This window comes from Amblyraja radiata, chromosome 25, assembly GCF_010909765.2.
Source record: "Amblyraja radiata isolate CabotCenter1 chromosome 25, sAmbRad1.1.pri, whole genome shotgun sequence".
Lineage (NCBI taxonomy): Eukaryota > Metazoa > Chordata > Chondrichthyes > Rajiformes > Rajidae > Amblyraja > Amblyraja radiata.
This window is the reverse complement of record NC_045980.1, coordinates 34,761,319-34,781,799: the sequence shown is the minus strand read 5'-3', so window position 1 is coordinate 34,781,799 and position 20,481 is coordinate 34,761,319. Positions and strand designations below refer to the sequence as shown.

Here is a 20,481-nt window from a genome sequence, read left to right as displayed (position 1 = left end):
TCCACAAATGACTGGTAAACTGGTAGACTGGTTAAAAAAAAAAATGGCCCCAAAATCATTATTTCTTCTTCCTGCGTATGGCGTGCACAGCCTAAAGTTGTAGGACAACTTGTTCTATTTGATCTTATTTGATTATGCACGCCGGGTTGATTACATTTGTCGAAACAGGGCGGACCACGTGAAGGTTGCAATCTCCCACCCCCCCCAAAATCATTTGAATTTCATTGTGAGGAAATGTTTCAGTGGTGGAGTTATTTGCCCATGAAACGGGTATACATCAAGTCATAACTTGTGCCAAAAAGCTGGACTAGCTCAGCGGGACAGGCAGCATCTCTGGAGAGAAGGAATGGGTGACGTTTCGGGTCAAGACCCTTCTTCAGACTCGACCCGAAACATCACCCATTGCTTCTCTCCAGAGATGCTGCTGCCTGTCCCACTGAGTTGCTCCAGCTTTTTGTGCCTTATCTTTGGTTTTAATAATCATCTGCAGTTCCTTCCTATACGTAACCTGTGCCTATCTATTTTCCAGGTCGGCTACACGCCAGACTGGGTTTTCCTGCTGAGAAATGTAATGCGGGTGAGCCCAGACCAGGGACTTCAGTTTGCACAGATGCTTGTCCAAGATGAGGAACCTTTAGCTAATATCAGTCAGGTCAGTCTGAGCTTCAGTGCTTAAATCGAAAAGTTATCTGTTGGCGTGCCTTCTGAGATTATCATGTGTATTACGAAGTCAGGTTTGGGTTACTAATCGCATGCTGTTGAGTTGTGATTCTACTATGTTCTACTGTTGAGGTCATGCCTACTATGTTCAGTTGTGCTGAAGCAAAGCAAGAATTTCATTGTCCTGTCAGGGACACATGACAATAAACTCTCTTGACTTGACTTGACTCTCCTTCAGACTGAGAGTCAGGGGAAAGGGAAACGAGAGATATAGGCGGTGATGGAGAGAGAGAGAGATATCGAACAAATCTTCTTGCCTATGGCGTGCACAGCCTAAAGTTGTCGACACCAAAACTCTACATCTGTTTGTTTGTGCACGTTGGGTTGATTACATTCGTCGAACCAGGGTGGACCACGTGAAGGTTGCAATCTCCCACCCCGTACCACAAACGGATGAAAGATGCAAAAAGTAACCATGATCAATGACAGGTGGAGCCCGCGATGCTCTGCTCCTTAATCATTGATACTTCTTTGTGCATCTTTCATTCATTTGTTCTATATCTCTCTATATTACCATCTACATCTCTCCTTTCCCTTCCCCTGACTCTCAGTCTGAAGAAGGGTCTCGACCTGAAACGTCACCCATTCCTTTTCTCCTGAGATGCGGCCTGTCCCGCTCAGTTCCTCCAGCTTTTTGTGCCTTATCTTTGGTTGAAACCAGCATCTGCAGTTCCTTCCTGCACATTGAGTTATGATTATTTTGTCAATGGGACGCGAGGGAGGGATATGTAGGGGATGATGCACCGGCTGAACCAGCTGATCCACATCCACTTCCCGGCACTTATGGTTGCGCCAGTGACCTCTCTACATAGAGTAAGCTTGAGTTGAACCTGGAAGTTCCATTTGCTTTCCCTTTTATAGATTGAGACTGACTGAGAAAACCTTAGGTTCCTGACCAAACGTTTGCCCTGGTTGCAGTCAACGCACTGCCGTCCCAAACCCCAGCTTGAGTTGAGTTTGTTGTCACATGTACCGAGGTACAGTGAAAAGCTTTTGTCGCGTGCTATCTAGTCAGCATAAATACAAAACATGATTGCAATCGAGCCGTCCACAGTGTACAGGTACATGATAAAGGGAATAACGTTTAGTACAAGATAAAGTCCAATAAAAGATAGTCCGAGGGTCTCCAATGATGTAGATCAAAATCCTCGGACTAATGTAAAAATTATCCCTGTGTAGGAAATAACGTTTAAATCGAAGGTAGACGCACAATGCTGGAGTAACTCAGCGGGACAGGCAGCATCTCTGGCTGATGTTTCGGGTCGAGTCCGAAGAAGGGTCACGACCTGAAACGTCACCCATTCCTTCTCTCCAGAGATGTTGCCTGTCCCGCTGAGTTACTCCAGCATTTTTTGTCCACCTAAAAATTGTCCCTAGTGTGTGTGGGATTGCTGGTCAACAGACAATGGGTGCAGGAGTAGGCCATTCGGCCCTTCGAGCCAGCACTGCCACTCAATGTGATCATGGCTGATCATCCACAATCAGTACCCCGTTCCTGCCTTCTCCCCATATCCCCTGACTCCGCTATCTTTAAGAGCCCTATCAAGCTCTCTCTTGCAAGTATCCAGAGAACCGGCCTCCACCGCCCTCTGAGGCAGAGAATTCCACAGACTCACAACTCTCTGTGAGAAAAAGTGTTTCCTCGTCTCCGTTCTAAATGGCTTACCCCTTATTCTTAAAGACATGAAGCATTTGAATTTGTATAGTGAAGTACAAAATGTTACTTAACGGTTGTTATTCTCTCTGGTCACTCTCAGATTGTGGATATCTTTATGGAGAACAACCTGATCCAGCAATGTACTTCCTTCCTTCTGGATGCTCTGAAGAATAACAGGCCTTCAGAGGGTCACTTGCAGACCCGCCTACTTGAAATGAATCTGATCCACGCACCACAGGTGAGAACTCGCGTACACCAGCTGACTAGTTTGTTTGCGCTATTAATGTATGGTCTTCCTGCATACTTCTGCAGCTGAAAGAGCAGATTTAGGCCATTCGACCCATCGAGTCTACTCCACCATCTTATCATGACTGATCTATCTTCCCCTCTCAACCCTATTCTCCTGCCTTCTCCCTGTAACCTTTGACACCCTTACTAATACAGTTTAAATGGTCGATGGAAATACTTGAGTTATTTCTTTGGTGCAGGACAATAAAACTGTGACCTTCAGCACGTCACATTAGGTCGGGTGGAACATTGATTTCCTTAAGTCCCTTTGCTGATGTTTTGTTTCTTGCATTGCTGCATTTTTAATGCAGTTGTCATCCTTCCTACATAATAGCTTGGCAACATTGATTTAACGCCATGTTGAAATATGCCAGATGACAAGATGTGGGCAGAGCTGATTCACTTATTCCCTTAACAACCCTTGAGGTGGTAGCAAGCTGCTGCTTTGCACTCCTTTCTGGTGTTACCAGGGTATTAAGGGGTTTGGACAGGGGTGGGGAAACCTTTTCATGTTGGAAGTTAGCTGTAATCTAATAAGGCTGCATCCAAGAAACTTCAACTAGCTATACTTCAAAATGTACATTATTTTGTTAAAATAGCCCTCATGACTTACTAATGTTTTAATTGTTGCCGTCAGTCGGGGAGGATTATTTAGTTGAATCTTTGGTATTTTAAATACGTTCATTTTAAGATTAAAATTAAAATAATAAAAGACGAACAAAAACATTTAAATAAAAATAAAATGATTTGTTCTACAAATATATGATTCATTTAAAAGGCCGCACTTAATTGCCTAGAGGGCCGCACTTAATTGCCTTAAGGCCGCAGGTTCCCCACCCCTGGGTTTGGATTTCTAGAATTTATGAATGAAACTTGTTTTCCAGATGTAAATGGTGTGCAGTCTGATTTGCAAGTGATTCTCACTTAATGACAAGTTTAGCCTTTATTAGCGCTAGTTGTACCAAACATTAAATGTGCCAAATGTTTGTAGAAGCATTCGGTACATGAGTTGGTACAGTTCGGCAGCACTGTGGTGCAGCGGGTAGAGCTGCTGCCTTGCAGCGGCAAGAGACCCAGGTTCAATCCTGACCACGGGCGCTGTCTGTACGGAGTTTGTACGTTCTCTCCATGGCCTGCGTGGGTCTTTTCCGACTGCTCCGGTTTCCTCCCACACCTCAAAGACGTACAGGTTTGTAGGTTAATTGGCTTTAGTAAAATTGTAAATTGTCCTTGGTGTGTGTTGGATAGTGTTAGTGTGTGGGGATCGCTGGTCAGTGGGCCAGAGGGCCTGTTTCTAGGCTGTACCTCTAAACTAAATGTGGTATTTAAATGCTTAGTTCTCAGTGCCAGTATTGGGTAGTGTGTTAAAAACATGCAAGTTCATGTCATAGGAGCAGAATTAGGCCATTCGGCCCATTTAAATTTTATTTATACAATTTATTGTCATTTGAACCTCAAATGAAGTTCAAAGGAAATTTGGTTTCTGCAGCCATACAACAAGAAAAGAACCAAGACGCACACCAACACAATTTACACAAACATCCATCACAGTGAATCTCCTCCTCCCTGTGATGGAAGGTAAAGTCTTGCCTCCCATGTGTTCCATTCTTCTCCCAATGTTAAAGCCCCCGGCGGGTGATGGCAAGTCCCACGTCTACTCCGCCATTCAATCGTGGCTGATCTATTTGCCCCTCTCAACCTCATTCTCCTGCCTTCTCCCCGTAACCATTGACACCGTTACTGATCCAGAACCTGAAAAATCTCCGCTTTAAAAATACCCAATGACTTGGCCTCCACAGCCGTCTTTGGCAATGAATTCCACAGATCCACCAGCCTAATGATATTGCTTGCACTAATGCAGATTTAATTGGTTTTTGTTACTCAAGTGGAGTCCTGCGCAACCATGGAGAGGCACACAAATCAAATGGCACGTTGAAACCTCAGTGCTTCAAGTGTTTTTTTACCCTTTTTCTGTTACAGTGTCTTCTGGGGTTGGTTTAATGCATGACCTGGCATTCGCCCAAGCCATCAAGTTGCCATTCTTTAATCATTTATTTTGCTGTAAATTGGGGAAATCTTGTTTGCTGCACAGTAGCATTTAATTTAGCACTGTCACCCCTGGTTTTATTAGCTGGTTTTGAGATGAAGCTTGAGCCTACTGGAACCACAGTGTTTAATGACTATTCTTTCCACTTGAATAATAATAGTCTGTGCATCGTCGAGTCATTGGGAGTTAGACATCAGCGTTGTTCAGCTGGTTCACCGCCTTTCTGTGGAAGTTAACCAGATCGGCCTCTGCCGTGTGCCAATACTGAGGGATTTTACCTAATTACTTCTGCAACTTGTAAAACTGGTTCATAGATTCATGTCATAAGAGCAGAATGAGGCCATTCAGCCCATCGGGTTTACTCCGCCCTTCTATCATGGCTGATCTATCTCTCCTTCCTAACCCCATTCTCCTGCCTTCTCCCCTGACACCCGCACTAATCAAGAATCTATCTATCTCTGCCTTAAAAATATTCAATGACTTGGACTCCACCGCTGTCTGAGGCAACAAATTCCACAGATTCACCACCCTCTGACTAAAGTGATTCCTCCTCGTCTCCTTTCTAAAGGTACGTCCTTTGATTCCGAAGCTGTGCCCTCTGGTCCTAGACTCTCCAGCTAGTGGAAACATCCTCTCCACGTCCTCTCTATCCAGGACTTTCATTATTCGCTTGATAGGATGAGTGTGCAAATGTTTAATGTGATTTCATCGATGGGATTTGTTTTTTCAGGTTGCTGACGCGATCCTCGGCAATCAAATGTTCACCCACTACGACCGGGCCCACATTGCCCAGCTGTGTGAGAAGGCCGGCTTGTTGCAGAGAGCCTTGGAGCACTACACCGATCTGTACGACATCAAACGGGCTGTTGTGCACACACATCTTCTCAACCCTGAGGTACGATGTTGAACGTGCGCTGTGCATCTGAATCTTAAGCGTTCAATTCCCAGGGTAAGACTATGGCAGTGCTCCGTCCATTGGACCAGCCACGGCCTCGTTCAGGGCAGCACAGTGGCCCGGCAGCGGGTGGAGCTGCTGCTTCCCAGCACTCGAGACCCGGGTTCGATCCCGACCTTGGATGCTGTCTGTGCAGAGTTTGCAGGTTCTCCCTGTTATCGCGTGAGCTCACTCCGGGCACTCCGGTTTCCTGCCACATCCCAAAGAGGTGTGAGTTTGTAGGTTAATCGGCCCTCTGTAAAATGCCCCTGGTGTGTAGGGAGTGGATGGGAAAGTGGGATACCATAGAACTGTTGTGAACGGGTGATCGATGGTCGTCGCGGGTTCTGCGGGCCGAAGGGCCTGTTTCCATGCTGTATTATTAAACTAAACATGGAGTACTAATCCATCATCTGAGGGAGGATGGTAACGTAATCCCATTTTCTCCGGGTGCTCCGGTTTCCCCTCTCATTCCAAAGAATGGAATGGTTTGCAGGTTAACTAACTTCTATAAATTGTGCCTAGGGTGTTGGATAGAATTAGTGAACGGGAGATCGCTGATTGTCACGAACCAGATGGTCTGAAGGGGCTGTTTCCACGCTGTATCTCTAAACTAAACTAAAACTAAAACTTCCTGGGTACATGTACTGAATAGCCTTGTGTTAAATGGTCGTCTTGGACCCCATGCCACTAGATCCTGACCCAGATCTTGTCAAGGACCATGTGGTGGCTGTCTGTGCACCAGTCTCCCCACGTTAAACAAAGTCACGCACATATCGGGAATAGCACCCTGGAGACACCCATGGTCAGCCATGACCGAGGGGGGCCCAAAACCCCTGTCCCACTGTACGAGTTCATTCCAAGAGCTCTCCCGAGTTTGCCCTGATTCGAACTCAGAGATTTACGCTAATGGCCGCTCGTCGGTACTCGGGGCTCTCGTGGACATTTTTCAACGTTGAAATATCTTCACGAGTCTTCCCGTGCTTTACCTGCCGTTAGCGAGTCTTCCCGAGTACCTGCCGTTAGCGCTAAGAGATGTCCCCGAGCTCCGACGTACCCGCTACGTTCATTCTCCGTGCTTACCACGAGCTTGATTTTTTATTTTAAACTCAGGAGAGCTCTTGGAATGAACACGTACCGTGGGACAGGGCTTTTAGCCTAAGCCTAAATTTCAATACTATTCGTTTAGTGAGTTTTGCAAGAGTCCACGTTGTAAATGCTTCTTTTCTCACTTCCAGTGGCTTGTGAACTACTTTGGTGCACTGTCGGTGGAAGATTCGCTGGAGTGCTTGCGTGCCATGTTGTCGGCGAACATTCGCCAGAACCTGCAGCTCTGTGTGCAAGTAGCATCCAAGTACCACGAGCAGCTCGGCACACAGTCTCTGGTCGAGCTGTTTGAATCCTTCAAAAGCTACGAAGGTAAGAGGCCGTTCGAAAACCGGGAGGGGGGGATTTAAGAGACAAGAGGGAAGAGACAAGGACTTTAAGACCTTTGCCTTCCATCACAGTGAGGAGGTGCCTGGTAGACTCACTGTGGTGGATGTTAAATCTGTGTTTATTGTGTGTTTTGTTATTTTATTCTATGTTATGACTGCAAGGCACGAAATTTCGTTCAGACTGAAAAGTCTGAATGACAATAAAGGATACTTGATACTTGACTTGAGACTTGATACTTGATACTAAAGTTTACCTAATGTGAGGAAACATTTTTCAAAGAGATACTGTGCGGAAACAGGCCCTTCGGCCCACCAAATTCCTGCCGACCAGCAATAACCCCATACATTAGCACTATCCTACACACTAGGGGCAATTTATAATTTTTCTTACCAAAGCCAATTAACCTACAAACCTGTACGCCTTTGGATTGTGGGTTGAAACCAACACGGTCGCAGGGAGAACGTACAAACTCCGCACAGGCAGCACCTGTAGTCAGGATCGAATCTGGGTCTCTGGCGCAGTAAGGCAGCAACTCTACCGTTGTGCCTTTGTGAATGAATGAGTGAATACGTTTATTGGCCAAGTACATTCACATACAAGGAATTTGCCCTGGTGCTCCGCCCGCAAGTGACAACATGACATACGGTGACAGTTAGGAATGACACGTAAAACATTAAACATTAATAATAAAACATTATCGATTGTGCTGCACTTGTTAATAAGTTCATAGGTTCTAGCAGCAGAATTGGGCCATTTGGCCCATCAAGTCTACTCTGCCATTCAGTCATGGCTGATCTGTCTTTCTCTCTCAACCCCATCCTCCCGCATTCGCCCCATAACCCCTGGCACCCGTAGTAATCAGAGCTTAATGCTCGTGATGCCTGAGTTGCCTTTGGTTTTGATCTTTGTCCCTTTTATGGTTTTGGAAGACTGTCTGTACTGTGTGAACTGGAGTTTTTTCAATCCTATATCTTTGGCAAGTGTTCAACTGCTCAAGGTCAGTACTGGAGAAGCCGACCTTTGTTGCCTCTTTGAAGGCTGACATGCACTTTTCAGCAGCTCACAGTTCTGAAACTTAAATCTTCTTAAAAAGGCACATTTGTTGAGTGATCAGCAGTCCTCTTTCTTCCCACAACCAGCTCACTTTCCACATATCTGGCCTGTTCCAAGTTGACTTTGAGGCCAAGAATGACAGTGCCTATAATAGCCGTACTTTTAAAGAAAGTAACTCAATGGGTAGTCAGTCCTTTTTGTCAGTTGCCTGTTTATATCCTACAGTTCTATATTAGTTGCTGCATGGATAGTTAAGTTTTAATTAAAATGTTAAGGGCCTGTCCCACTTAGGCAAATTTTTTTTGGCGACTTGCCGGCATCTGTCATAGTCGCAGCGGGTCGCCGAAAATAGCCGTCGCGGGGTGACGCCTGTATGGTCATGAGTAACCATATAATCATATAACAATTACAGCACGGAAACAGGCCATCTCGACCCTTCTAGTCCGTGCCGAACACGTATTCTCCCCTAGTCCCATCTACCTGCGCTCAGACCATTACCCTCCATTCCTTTCCCGCCCATATAACTATCCAATTTATTTTTAAATGATAAAAACAAACCTGCCTCCACCACCTTCACTGGAAGCTCATTCCACACAGCCACCACTCTCTGAGTAAAGAAGTTCCCCCTCATGTTACCCCTAAACTTCAGTCCCTTAATTCTCAAGTCATGTCCCCTTGTTTGAATCTTCCCTACTCTCAGTGGGAAAAGCTTATCCACGTCAACTCTGTCTATCCCTCTCATCATTTTAAAGACCTCTATCAAGTCCCCCCTTAACCTTCTGCGCTCCAAAGAATAAAGCCCTAACTTGTTCAACCTTTCTCTGTAACTTAGTTGCTGAAACCCAGGCAACATTCTAGTAAGTGAGTAGTCGCCCAAAGAGTCGTACCTTTTTCTAGTCGCTGCTGGATTTTCAACATTTTGAACATTTCCGGCGACCTGCTGCGACTATGACGGGTGCCGGCAAGTAGCCAAAAATATCATGTAAGTGGGACAGGCCCTTTAGGGTAAAACAACTAATACAGCTGCCTAGTTGACTCCAGTAACCCAGATTCACTTCGGACTTGTGCACAGTTTAGTTTCATTTACAGATAGAGCGCGGGAACAGGCCCTTCGGCCCACCGAGTCCGTGCCGACCAGCGAACCCCACACACTAACACTATCCTACACACGACATTTACATTTACATTTACACCAAGCCAATTAACACACAAACCTGCAGGCCTTTGGTGTGTGGGAGGAAACCGAAGATCTCTGAGAAAACCCAGTTGTCTGACAAACTCCGTACAGACAGCACCCTTAGCCGGGATCGAACCCGGGTGTCTCGGCGATGTAAGGCAGCATCTCAACAGCTGCGCCACCGTGCTGCGCTATAGTGGAGGGGGTGGAGTTCGGTTCCCTGTGACGGCGTGGGTTTCCCCTGTATGCTTCTGTTTCCCCTCGTCCCACAAATGCTGCAGCTAAATTGCCCGCAAAATTGCCCCCTTGACAGTAGGTGAGTGGTGGGATGTGGGGATTGATGATATGTGGAGAGTATAAAATGGGGTTGGTATAAATGGTCGCTTGGCCATTGGAGACTTGATGGGCGGAAAGGCTTGTTTCTCCCCTCTGAGTCCTGACTTGTATCTAACTTGTGCACCTGCCCAATTTCAGGCTCGTAGCTTCAGGTCCTCAGTAAAGCAAATGTGGGCTTTGGTCAAGAAATCCTGGTTCATTGGTTCATCCATTAACGTTTGCTGCCATTTGTAATTCACCAGACTTAAAGTGCAGCGGTATTCTAAAATGGGCAACAGTTTCCCACCCCCATCCCACCCTCAATAGACAATAGGTGCAGGAGTAGGCCATTCGGCCCTTCGAGCCAGCACTGCCATTCAATGTGATTATGGCTGATCATCCCCAATCAGTACCCCATTCCTGCCTTCTCCCCATATCCCCTGACTCCGCTATTTTTAAGACCCCTATCCAGCTCTCTCTTGAAAGCATCCAGAGAACCGGCCACCACCACCGGCCACCACCTTTTTTCTCACAGAGAGTGGTGAGTCTGTGGAATTCTCTGAGGCAGAGAATTCCACAGACTCACCACTCTCTGTGAGAAAAAGTGTTTCCTCGTCTCCGTTCTAAATGGCTTACTCCTTATTCTTAAACTGTGGCCCCTGGTTCTGGACTCGACCCAACATTGGGAACATGTTTCCTGCCTCCAACGTCTCCAAGCTCTTAACAATCTTATATGTTTCAATGAGATACCCTCTCATCCTTCTAAACCCTAGCTGCTCCATTCTCTCAACATATGACAATCCCGCCATCCCGAGAAGTAACCTTGTAACTCCACCCCTCTTAGTCTGGAGAAGGGTCCTGACCCCAAATGTCACCCACCCTTTTTCTGTATCCTGCCTGACGTGCCGAGTTACTCCAGCACTTTGTGTCTGGCAGTGGCTTGTTGTTGTCAAGTTGCTGTCAGTGGCTGTCAAGTTGTTTGCTAAGAACTGCGGCAACTAAGCTCTATCTGAAGGAAGCATTTCAGATGAATTCCTGTTCTTGATACGAAGGAAGCAGGCTTAATTTTAATTCCGTGAAGGTATGCATTCAGCAAACTGTTCAACTTCTCGTGACAGCTGTGATGAGATTTCCACCATTATTCTGCATTTGTGATTGTTGGCTGAGGACTCGTTTATCTGTCTGAACAGCACCTCATATTTCGCTTGGGCAGCTTACACCCCAGCGGTATGAACATTGACTTCTCTAACTTCAAGTAACCGTTGCTTTCTCTCTCTCTCCTTCACCTCCCCCTTCCCAGTTCCCCGACCAGCCTTACTGTCTCCGACTACATTTTATCTCTGTTTGCTTTGTTGTTACCTTCTCCCAGCTAACAATCACCCAAGCTACATTTTCTTTGATCGCCATTCCCTTTGTCCTGTTTTCACGCCTTACGTTTCCTTATCTATGTATCTCTCTCTCCCCTGACATCAGTCTGAAGAAGGGTCTCGACCCGCAACGGCACCCATTCCTTCCCTCCAGAGATGCTGCCTGTCGTAGAGTGACACAGTGTGGAAACAGGCCCTTTGACCCAACTTGCCCACACTGGCAAACATGTCCCAGTTACACTAGTCCCACCTGCCTGCGCGTGGTCCATATCCCTCCAAACCTGGAGAAACAAATGCTGGAGAAACTTAGCGGGTGAGGCAGCATCTATGGAGCGAAGGAATAGGTGACATTTCGGGTCGAAACCCTTACGGGTCTCGACTCGAAACGCCACCTATTCCTTCGGGGTTTCGACTCGAAACGTCACCTATTCCTTCGCTCCATAGATACTGCCTCACCCGCTGAGTTTCTCCAGCATTTTTGTCTACCTTCGATTATTCCAGCATCTACATTTCTTTCTTAGACATAGAAATAGAAAACATAGAAAATAGGTGCAGGAGGAGGCCATTCGTCACTTTGAGCCAGCACCGCCATTCATTGTGATCATGGCTGATCGTCCCCTATCAATAACCCGTGCCTGCCTTCTCCCCGTATCCCTTGACTCCACTAGCCCCTAGAGCTCTATCTAACTCTCTCTTAAATCCATCCAGTGACTTGGCCTCCACTGCCCTCTGTGGCAGGGAATTCCATAAATTCACAACTCTCTGGGTGAAAAAGTTTTTTCTCACCTCAGTCTTAAATGACCTCCCCTTTATTCTAAGACTGTGGCCCCTGGTTCTGGACTTGCCCAACATTGGGAACATTTTTCCTGCATCTAGCTTGTCTAACTGTTTCTTAAAGGATGGGATAGTCCCAGCCTCAACGACCTCATCTGGCAGCTTGTTCCATACATCCACCGCCCTTGGTGTGTGAAAAGGTTACCCCTCAGATTCCTATTAAAATATCAGATCTCCTGTCCCGCTGAGTTACTCTAGCATTTTGTGTGTCTCCTCAATATGTGTGCTGTCTTCCCATTTCAGGATTGTTTTATTTCCTCGGATCCATTGTGAATTTCAGCCAAGAGCCCGACGTTCACTTCAAGTACATTCAAGCAGCCTGCAAGACCGGGCAGATTAAGGAAGTGGAACGCATTTGTCGCGAGAGCAACTGTTACGATTCAGACCGTGTGAAAAACTTCCTCAAGGTATTTGCACAACGCTACCTCTTCCACAGAACAATGTTCTTTTCCGATTTTGATATAGTAGATTCAGGTACAGCTGGCAGTGAAGAAAACGAATGGCATGTTGGCCTTTATAACCAGAGGAATCGAATATAGGAGCAAAGAGGTCCTTCTGCAGTTGTACAGAGCCCTAGTGAGACCACCCCTGGAGTATTGTGTGCAGTTTTGGTCCCCTAATTTGAGGAAGGACATTCTTGCTATTGAGGGAGTGCAGCGTAGGTTCACCAGGTTACTTCCCGGGATGGCGGGAATGTCATATGCTGAGAGAATGGAGCAGCTGGGCTTGTCCACTCTGGAGTTTAGAAGGATGAGAGGATATCTCATTGAAACATATAAGATTGTTAAGGGCTTGGACACACTAGAGACAGGAAACGTGTTCCCGATGTTGGGGGAGTCCAGAACCAGTTTAAGAATAAGGTGTAAGCCATTTAGAACGGAGACGAGGAAACACTTTTTCTCACAGAGAGTGGTGAGTCTGTGGAATTCTCTGCCTCAGAGGGCGGTGGAGGCAGGTTCTCTGGACGCTTTCAAGAGAGAGCTAGATAGGGCTCTTAAAAATAGCGGAGTCAGGGGATATGGGGAGAAGGCAGGAATGGGGTACTGTTTGGGGATGATCAGCCATGATCACATTGAATGGGGGTGCTGGCTCGAAGGGCTGAATGGCCTACTCCTGCACCTATTGTCTATTTTGGACTTGATTGCGATTTTGCCTTTGGAAATAGCTACTGGTTCATGTCCAGTGGTGAACTCAAAGTGCTGGAGTAAAGGGCCTATCCCACTTTCACCACCTAATTCACGACCTCTGCCGAGTTTGCCCTTGACTCATTATCGAAGCATGGTCATCACGAGGTCGTAGGTTGGTCGTAGCAGGCCGTGATGCTAGTCGTAGGTACTCGTGGCATCGAGTAGGTCGGGGCGTTTTTCTAGCCTGATGAGAAATGTCCACGAGTAAAAAAAGGTTGTGAATTAGGTCGTGAAAGTGGTACAGGCCCTTAACTCAGCGGGTCAGGCAGCATCTCTGGAGAAAAGGAGCAGGCGACTTTTCGGATTGGGGAGCCCGCAGAGTCTGAAAGTAGAGGTGGAGGTGGTGGAAATAAACCGGAGGCGAGGGAAGACCAGGACAAATCAGGGCCGACAACAGATGACCTCAGGAAGGGTGGAGCCCACAATGGCCCATTGTTGGCTGGGGAGGGTGTGACGAGGAATGCAAGGATGCGACCAGTAGAACAGGTAGGACGACTAGGGTGGGGGAGAGGGAATGCAGGAGTTATTTGAAATACCTTGTTATGAGAGTTATGTCATGTTATGAGTGAAGTTTCGAGAGACCAACATTCACGGTGCTGGCAGATACAAAATGCTGGAGTAACTCAGCATCTCCGGAGAGAAGGAATGGGTGCTGTTTCGGGTCGAGACTCATCTTCAGACCTGAAATGTCACCCATTCCTTCTCCCCGAGATGCTGCCTGTCCCGCTGAGTTACTCCGGCATTTCGTGTCTATCTTCGGTGTAAACCAACATTTGCAGTTCCTTCCTACACTGATATCTTTCAAGGTAACTTATGGAAGACCTTTGCTAAAGGAGTTCTTGATCTGATCAATCTGTTCTGTGTATCTGACTCATTCATTATTGATTTCTAAACTCTCCCTGATTTTGAAGTTAGTCATAGAGTCCAGTTCCCAGTTATCTAGCGGGTTAGAGGTGGCCTATATACAGTGATACAGCGTGGAAACAGGCCCTTCAGCCCAACTTGCCCACAACGGCCAACATGTCCCAGCTACACTAGTCCCACCTGCCTGCGCTTGGTCCATATCCCTCCAAACCTGTCCTATCCATGTACCTGTCCTAATGTCTCTTTAACATTGCAATAGTACTTGCCTCAACTACCTCCTCCGGCAGCTCGTTCCATACACCCACCACCCTTTGTGTGAAAAAGCTACCCCTCAGATTCCAAATTAAATCGTTTCCCCTTCACTTTAAACCCATGTCCTCTGGTCCTCGATTCCCCCACCCGATCTATTCTCGCATGATGTTATACACCTTTTTAAGATCACCCCTCATCTTCCTGTGCTCCAAGGAATAGAGACCCAGCCTATTCAACCTCTCCCTGTAGCTCACACCCCTAGTCCTGTTCTATTCATTTGGATTTTCTGCTTTTTTTCTTTTTCCAAAAGTAAGAGGCTGATTTATTGGATTTTATAATCCCTTCATAAAGGAATGGAATTGCTGTGTGTGTGTGTTGTCTGGCTGTATATGTATGTGTATATATATATGTGTGTGTGTGTCTCTCTTCTTACTCTTGAGGTTGAGTTGGAGAGATGCTCTCCTGAAGAGTTCTCTCGCTCTCGAGAGCAGCTAGATCGAGAGAGTAGAGATCCTATCTACGTAGCCGCTCGCGCTCGGCCTTCTCTCTCTGTTTATCTATTTCTCTCTTCTTTCTCTCTCTCTCTCCTTTTCTTCTCTCTCTTTCTCTCTCTCTTTCTCCCCCCCCCCCCCCCCCCCCCCCCCCCCCAGGACAAGTGGCTCACCAGGGTAATCCTGTGACCAGGCCATTTTAATATTTGAATCTGCTGTGAGATCAAGGTTGTCAGGGGCAGCACTGTGTAAACACAAGTGGATAAAATGACTTTTCTGGCCTTTGTGCTGACTGCTTCTGCGTTATATATCAGCCATTTGGATGAATGCTTCCGTTTTTAAGAAAATCTCCAGGAGGCACTGGTAGTGAGGGGTGAGATGGGGGGAGGATTGAGTAGACGGTTTGTGGAGCCATGGCAACGCTCCATGACCTGCAGTGATGGGTCATATCCATGCAAGTGGGAGGTGCAAGATTTAGTATCAAATCGGAGGTTAAATACGCCATCGTACACTTGTAAAATGATTCAATGCCCTGTGTTCTATTCATCTTGAAGCACAATTCATTGAAATATTGTCCAAATGCAATTGTCAGTTTGGCTGTGGGGGTTTACAGTGTTTAACAATGCTGAGGAGATGCGTGATTTTTTTAATTTAAAATGCTAGCTAGCAATAGCAATTCAGCAGGTTAGGCTTTGGAAAACTACCGTTACAGATCAAAAACCCTTTTTAGTATCATTTGAATCTGATGCTTTCTTAATACTTTCATACTAGGAGCAGAATTAGGCAATTCGGCCCATCAACTCGACTCCGCCATTTAATCTCTCTCTGCCCACCCCAGTTGTCGTACTAGTTTCACTGTCGTCCTGTTAAGTTTCACTGTCTGTATAACTCGTTATCACCCACCCCACAGCCAACAATGGAGCATTGTAGGCTCCACCTTTCCTGGATCATCGTACTTGTTGCCCATCTTTCATTCATTTGTTCTGTATCTATAATCACCGTCTGTATCTCCCATTTCCCTTTCCCCTGACTCTCAATCTGAGGAAGGGTCTTGACCCAAAACGTCACCTGATCCTTGCTACCAGACCCGCTGAGTTACCCCAGCTCCTTGTGTCTATCAACATGATTGGTGTAGGTTAATTGACTTGTTAAATTTTTTTTTTTTTAAGTGTCCCTCGTGGGTGTTAATGTGCAGGGATCGCTGGTCGGCACGGACCTGGTGGGCCGAAGGGCCTGTTTCCGTGCTGTATCTCTAAACTATGCTTAACCTCCTTCAGTTGAGCAATTGTATTTTGCTTCCAGGAAGCCAAGTTAACGGACCAGCTGCCACTGATCATCGTCTGCGATCGATTTGATTTTGTCCATGACCTGGTTCTGTACCTGTATCGCAACAACCTACAGAAATACATTGAGATCTATGTTCAGAAGGTGAGTGTCATGATAAAAAACCTAACGCACTATGGGATCTACACTCGCCCCCCCCCCCTGCAGGACCTATAATAATAATGATAATAATGGATGGGATTTATATAGCGCCTTTCTAATACTCAAGGCGCTTTACATCGCATTATTCATTCACTCCTCAGTCACACTCGGTGGTGGTAAGCTACTTCTGTAGCCACAGCTGCCCTGGGGCAGACTGACGGAAGCGTGGCTGCCAATCTGCGCCTACGGCCCCTCCGACCACCACCAATCACTCACACACATTCACACACAGGCAAAGGTGGGTGAAGTGTCTTGCCCAAGGACACAACGACAGTATGCACTCCAAGCGGGATTCGAACCCGGCTACCTTCCGGTTGCCAGCCGAACACTTAGCCCATTGTGCCATCTGTCGTCCCTATACACCAGGAGGTGCAGATCCAGAGCCAGCAACATTATGGGGGACCCCCACCACCCCAGCAGCGGACTGTTCCAGCTGCTACGGTCAGGCACGCTGTGAAAACAGAGAGGACGAGACGGAGTTTCCTTCCACAGGGCTTCAGGACTGTAAACTCTGATCTCACCAGGGACTAATTTACTGTTGTGTTGTGGGTTTTTTGTTCTGAAATGTAAATACTGCTTTTGTTCTATTCTGTTCTGTGGTATTTTGCACAATCCGCAGGCATTGCCACTTTCAATTCACTGCACATCTTGTATGTGTATGTGACAAAGTTGACTTGACTAAGGTAGACAAAAATGCTGGAGAAACTCAGCGGGTGAGGCAGCATCTATGGAGCAAAGGAATAGGTGACGTTTCGGGTCTCTCGACCCGAAACGTCACCTATTCCTTCGCTCCATAGATGCTGCCTCATCCGCTGAGTTTCTCCAGCATTTTTGTCTGCCTTCCATTTTTCCAGCATCTGCAGTTCCTTCTTAAACATGATAAACACCTAATCATTTGGGGCAGCTAATGTTTTGACCAATGCAGTCTACACAGTGCACAGGACACATTATTTATTAGAGACATGGATGATACCTGAAAAGATGTGCACTGCGCAGCCATGGAGCGGGTTGTGAAGAGGGGTGAGGAAGAACATCCAGGCTAATCGGTTTTCCGATGCCTGGAAAAATAATCCGGTGGCCTTCAGCGCTTTGACTGTAAAACGGCCTCTCGAGATCTGCGATCTTCGCACTGGCACGCGATGAACTTCGAACCACTGTGGCTAACGTTTCAAATTCAGCTCTGAACTTGTAGAAACTCGTGTTGCGATTCCAAAGTGCTCTGTAAACTGTGCTGTGGGGTCTTAAGGGCAAGAAAATCAGGGGCGGCACGGCGGAGCTGCTGCATTACAGACCCCGGTTCGATCCCGACTACGGGTGCTGTCTGTACGGAGTTTGCACGTTCTCCCCGTGACCTGCGTTTCCTCCAAGATCTTCGGTTTTCTCCAAGATCTTCGGTTTTCTCCAAGATCTTCGGTTTCCTCCAAGATCTTCGGTTTCGTCCAAGATCTTCGGTTTCCTCCAAGATCTTCGGTTTCCTCCCACGCTCCAAAGACGTGCAGGTTTGTAGGCTAGTTGGCTTGGTGTAAATGTAAATTGTCCCTGGTGTGTGTAGGATAGTGTTAATGTGCGGGGATCTGCAGGTCGATGAGGACTCGGTGGGCCGAAGGTCTTGTTTCTGAGTTGTATCTCTTAAAAAAAAATTTTTTTTAAAAAGAGAGAATAATAATAATAATAATGGATGGGATTTATATAGCGCCTTTCTAGAATACTCAAGGCGCTTTACATCGCATTATTCATTCACTCCTCAGTCACACTCGGTGGTGGTAAGCTACTTCTGTAGCCACAGCTGCCCTGGGGCAGACTGACGGAAGCGTGGCTGCCAATCTGCGCCTACGGCCTCTCCGACCACCACCAATCACTCACACACATTCACACACAGGCAAAGGTGGGTGAAGTGTCTTGCCCAAGGACACAACGACAGTATGCACTCCAAGCGGGATTCGAACCGGCTACCTTCCGGTCGCCAGCCGAACACTTAGCCCATTGTGCCATCTGTCGAGAGCAAATTGATGAGTGAAGGCTAGATATGACGCATCCATTGCCATCCTCCATTGTGTGCAGGTGAACCCCAGCAGGCTGCCCGTGGTGGTGGGCGGTCTACTCGACGTCGACTGCTCTGAAGAAGTCATTAAAAACCTCATCAATGTCGTCCGCGGTCAGTTTTCAACCGACGAGCTGGTGGGTGAAGTGGAAAAGAGGAACAGGTGAGTAAACGAAGTGGCAGAAAGGCCTCTCCTTGCTGCGCTCTGCCTGCCTCGTGCCCCAAAGGAAGCGAGATCCCTGGGGGGGGGGGCATCTTGGTCCGTCCAGCATGGGCGAGTTGGGCCGAAGGGCCTGTGTCCGTGATGTGTGACTCTGACTGTGGCCCTGCTGATTCTGTCGCCAGCTGAATCGAGATCAGATAGTTTGTCTTATTCTGCCCCACTCCGCAAACAAGCCCGCATTTAAAACCGGGGGGGGGGGGGGTTCAGAAAGCAGCATCCGCTCGCTGTCTACCAGTGTCATGTTACTGCATAGAAAATAGGTGCAGGAGGAGGCCATTCGGCCCTTCGAGCCTGCACCTCCATTCAATATGATCATCCAACTCAGTATCCTGTACCTGCCTTCTCTCCATACCCCCTGATCCTCTTAGCCACAAGGGCCACATCTAACTCCCTCTTAAATATAGCCAATGAACTGGCCTCAACTACCCTCTGCGGCAGAGAATTCCAGAGATTCACCCACTGAGTTACTCCAGCACTCTGTGAAACGTCACCTATCCATGTTCCCCACAGATGCTGCCTGACCCACTGAGTTACTCCAGCACTCTGTGGAACGTCACCTATCCATGTTCCCCACAGATGCTGCCTGACCCGCTGAGTTACTCCAACACTATGTGAAACGTCATCTATCCCATGTTCCCCACAGATGCTGCCTGACCCACTGAGTTACTCCAGCACTATGTGAAACGTCACCTATCCATGTTCCCCACAGATGCTGCCTGACCCACTGAGTTACTCCAGCACTATGTGAAACGTCACCTATCCATGTTCCCCACAGATGCTGCCTGACTAGCTGAGTTACTCCAGCACTCTGTGAAACGTGTTACTCCAGAACTTCATACTTTGTCTTCTGTTCGTTTGTTATCGCCAAGGTGCCACTTGTCGGGCTTTGCTCAGTATTCTTGTCTTTTTTTGTCGGCAGATTGAAATTGTTGCTGCCCTGGCTGGAGACTCGTATTCATGAGGGCTGTGAGGAGCCAGCCACCCACAACGCTCTAGCTAAGATATACATCGATAGCAATAATAACCCTGAGCGCTTCCTGCGTGAAAACCCATACTATGACAGTTCTGTGGTTGGAAAATACTGTGAAAAGAGGGACCCGCACTTGGCTTGTGTGGCATACGAAAGAGGCCAGTGCGATCTGGACCTCATCAAGGTTGGTGCTTTCAATTGTTTAGTGTTAGTTGAGAGATATAGTGTGAAAACAGGCCCTTCGGCCCACCGAGTCCGCGCTGACCAGTGATCCCCGCACATTAACACTATCCTGCACACACTAGGGACAATTTACAATTATTCCAAGCCATATTAACCTACAAATCTGTACGTCTTTGGAGTGTGGGAGGAAATCGAAGATCTTGGAGAAATCCCACGCAGGTCGCGGGGAGAACGTACAAACCCCGTACAGACAGCACCCATAGTCGGGATCGAACCTGGGTCTCCGACGCTGTAAGGCAGCAACTCGACCGCTGCGTCACCGTGCCACCCTGTATACAGTAATCGTCTACAGTGCAAGACTGGTGAATTCCCCCTCCCGTTCCCACACTGACCTTTCTGTCCTGGGCCTCCTCCACTGTCAGAGTGAGGCCACACACAAATTGGAGGAACAGCACCTCGAATTTCGCTTGGGCAGCTCACACCGCAACGGTTTGAACATTGTTTTCTCTAACTTCAAGTAACCCCTGCATCCCCTCTCCCTCCTTCCCTCCTCCACCCAAGTCGTAGTAATAATAATAATAATGGATGGGATTTATATCGCGCCTTTCTAATACTCAAGGCGCTTTACATCGCATTATTCATTCACTCCTCAGTCACACTCGGTGGTGGTAAGCTACTTCTGTAGCCACAGCTGCCCTGGGGCAGACTGACGGAAGCGTGGCTGCCAATCTGCGCCTACGGCCCCTCCGACCACCACCAATCATTCACACACAGGCAAAGGTGGGTGAAGTGTCTTGCCCAAGGACACAACGACAGTATGCGCTCCAAGCGGGATTCGAACCGGCTACCTTCCGGTTGCCAGCCGAACACTTAGCCCATTGTGCCATCTGTCGTCCCAAAGTAGTTGTAGTAGCTTCAAAGTAGTCTTGTTGAGTCTCATTGTCTACAACTCGTTT

The 20,481-nt window shown here is 47.4% G+C and overlaps 1 protein-coding gene across 5 annotated transcripts in view; it reads left to right on the top strand.

Annotated features, from left to right (window-relative positions):
• The window catches only part of LOC116987636 (clathrin heavy chain 1-like), a 76,860-nt gene that overhangs the window by 33,588 nt on the left and 22,791 nt on the right, over nt 1-20,481 (top strand). For all 5 annotated transcript variants that reach the window (XM_033043832.1, XM_033043830.1, XM_033043831.1 and 2 more), the window contains 8 exons: nt 530-652; nt 2,478-2,615; nt 5,443-5,607; nt 6,885-7,065; nt 12,073-12,236; nt 15,926-16,051; nt 18,170-18,312; nt 19,292-19,526. In XM_033043832.1, the coding sequence (XP_032899723.1) occupies nt 530-652; nt 2,478-2,615; nt 5,443-5,607; nt 6,885-7,065; nt 12,073-12,236; nt 15,926-16,051; nt 18,170-18,312; nt 19,292-19,526 (1,275 nt within the window). The remainder of the gene's footprint in view (nt 1-529; nt 653-2,477; nt 2,616-5,442; nt 5,608-6,884; nt 7,066-12,072; nt 12,237-15,925; nt 16,052-18,169; nt 18,313-19,291; nt 19,527-20,481) is intronic.